This window comes from Lathyrus oleraceus, chromosome 5 (genome assembly GCF_024323335.1).
Source record: "Lathyrus oleraceus cultivar Zhongwan6 chromosome 5, CAAS_Psat_ZW6_1.0, whole genome shotgun sequence".
In the NCBI taxonomy this organism is placed as follows: Eukaryota; Viridiplantae; Streptophyta; class Magnoliopsida; order Fabales; family Fabaceae; genus Lathyrus; species Lathyrus oleraceus.
The window spans coordinates 312778969-312781211 of NC_066583.1; the positions used below are offsets into that span (position 1 = coordinate 312778969).

A 2243-nucleotide genomic window follows, 5' to 3' on the forward strand; every position below is an offset into this window, starting at 1 on the left:
TTTTGTCGGTGACAACACCACATCTAGGGCACAGGCAAACTTGTGAACCCTTGTTCTTGCAGCGATACAGGAAATCTACCAAGTCTTCATCAGCCCTTGGGTAAACTTCAGCTATATATACATCTGGGCTTTCACCAGTTTGCTCCAGCATGTCAGCCTCATCGTATTCGGTGATCTCGACCATGTTGATCTCGACTGGCTCCACGAATAGGGCTTCCTTCTGGTGGAGAGGATCAGCGTCGATCTTCATTCTACGGCCAGCAAATTTCAGCCTGCCTTCTTGGATCGCTTTCTAAACCAGATCCCTGAAAAGGTAACAATTAGAGGTATTATGACCAAGATAGTTATGATACTTACAAAAACCTCTTTTTTGTCTTTGTTCTAACGGTGGTATTTTAGTACCAGGTGGTACCACCATTTGACCATCTTTGACCAACAAATCAAAAATGTCCTCACACTTTGTCACATCAAAAGTATAAGTTTTTGAAGGGAATTTTGGGTTGTGTTCGACATGATTTTTTCCCTGCGCAGGAAGTAATGATCGACACTCGTAGGCGGATCCTGACTTTAATTCAGTCACGTCAATTTCTAATTCAGTCGATGAAGCATAATCAGCTTCATATATTGGGTATGTCGCGTCGTAGTCGACAAACGCTACTTTTTCTTTCTTAGACTTATTGTGTCTAACTTTTTCTAACCTTAGCCGTTCGAGATGTCGAACTCTATCGGCCAATTGTGAGATACTTTTCATAAAAGTTGGGTCTATTTTCTTACTAATGGAATAATCTAACCCCCCTGCAGCCATCTGAACAAGTTCATGTTCTGGCACTTGCGTAAAACATCTAGCCTTTAATGATCTAAATCGATTCAAATAATCGTCGATGCTCTCAGCAAACCTTCTCCTGATACTAGACAATTCGGCCAAACTAATTTTGGAGTGTCCTTCATAAAACTGTTCATGGAACTTCTTTTCAAATTTGGCCCACGAATCGATTGAACTTGGGGCCAAAGAAGTAAACCATGTGAAGGCAGTCTTAGTCAGAGAGGAGGGAAAGTTTTTTACTCTCAAACATTCATTATGAGCTAGATCCCTTGACTCTGTTAAATATATGGCAACATGCTCTATTGTCGATTCACCAGATTCTCCCCCAAATTTAGTGTACTTAGGCACTTTCATTCCCCTGGGTGCCTCGGCTTGGAGAATAAATTCAGCTAACGGGGAGGCGTACAATGGCCTTTGCAATGTGGCACCCATACCATTTCTAGCCATAATCCTTTTGATAATAGTTGTCAAATTATTTTCCACTGCTAAGTCTTCTTGTCAATGTTGATTGACAATTTGATCAGCATCCTGGTGTCGGTTAACCAGTACCATCTGGTTACGTCCTGCGACTCCTAATTCAACGCCTTGATTTTGAAGGGGTCTCAGGATTTGTCCTTCGTGGACTGTCTCATATTCTGTTTCCCCTATCTCCATCTGAACAGACATAGTTTTCCTAAGCACCTGTGCCATCTGTCGAGCCGGTGCCCCCAGAAAATTACACAAGCGTGTCAATTGATTCGCCACCTGCCTATTTATTTCAGCAGATTCTTGTATAATTGGATTAAAAACTATGCACATTTGGTTGGTTAACATGTTAACCAACTCATGGTTACTATCATCCATTTGTTGTCTCAACATCGCTATTGAAGTGTTCGACAGCGACATGGTTCTGTTCTGAGTATTATTCCTAATGTTGCCCCCTTGTTCTGATCCTTGCAAGGATGAATTTGTGTTTTGGGCATTGTCTGAAAACAATATTGCACTTGATGTCGACTGATATCCTGGAATTAAGGAATTAAGGCATTCCATAAAGAGGATCTGTGGTGCCAAAGCGAGGCACATAAGGTCTGAACGTCGTTATCGTTAATCCTGACCCCCCGGTGGAGGTAGAGGAATTGATGTTCCAACCGCACTCGTGGTCGACATTATTGAGGTTGCACTTGTCATCGGTGGCAAAGTGGCAACCTGTGAGATTACTGTTTCCATAGTGGATAAAGTTCCTCGTGGTACTTCATCTGTATTAGAATCTGACATTTTCAAAGTTTCTCGTGGCTTACTATACAGTTTTCCACTTCTAAGTTTCATGCAATTTCGCAACTGCGGTAGCACCGTCCCACTGGGCGTGCCATTTTATTTACTATGGAAATTGGTAAACAACCGTTGGTCCTCCCTAGGCCTTAAGACTAAGGGTTACTTGCAG

The 2243-nt window shown here is 42.2% G+C and overlaps 1 protein-coding gene across 1 annotated transcript; it reads right to left on the reverse strand.

Annotated features, from left to right (window-relative positions):
* Positions 1-251: 251 nt before the first annotated feature.
* LOC127080385 (uncharacterized) lies at positions 252-1270 on the reverse strand. Its single transcript, XM_051020705.1, has 3 exons — positions 1020-1270; positions 413-926; positions 252-305 (listed from the first exon to the last, which is right to left on the reverse strand). The coding sequence occupies exons 1-3, from the start codon at positions 1268-1270 to the stop codon at positions 252-254; spliced, it is 819 nt and encodes a 272-aa protein (XP_050876662.1).
* Between the last annotated feature and the right edge of the window lie 973 nt (positions 1271-2243).

Coding starts and splice junctions, on each gene's coding strand:
- LOC127080385 (XM_051020705.1), bottom strand. CDS start 1,270: ATGGCTAGAAATGGTATGGGTGCCACATTGCAAAGGCCATTGTACGCC. Junction 927..1,019: donor ACTAAGACTGCCTTCACATG/GTTTACTTCTTT, acceptor CTCCAAAATTAG/TTTGGCCGAATTGTCTAGTA. Junction 306..412: donor TCAAAGATGGTCAAATGGTG/GTACCACCTGGT, acceptor TTACCTTTTCAG/GGATCTGGTTTAGAAAGCGA.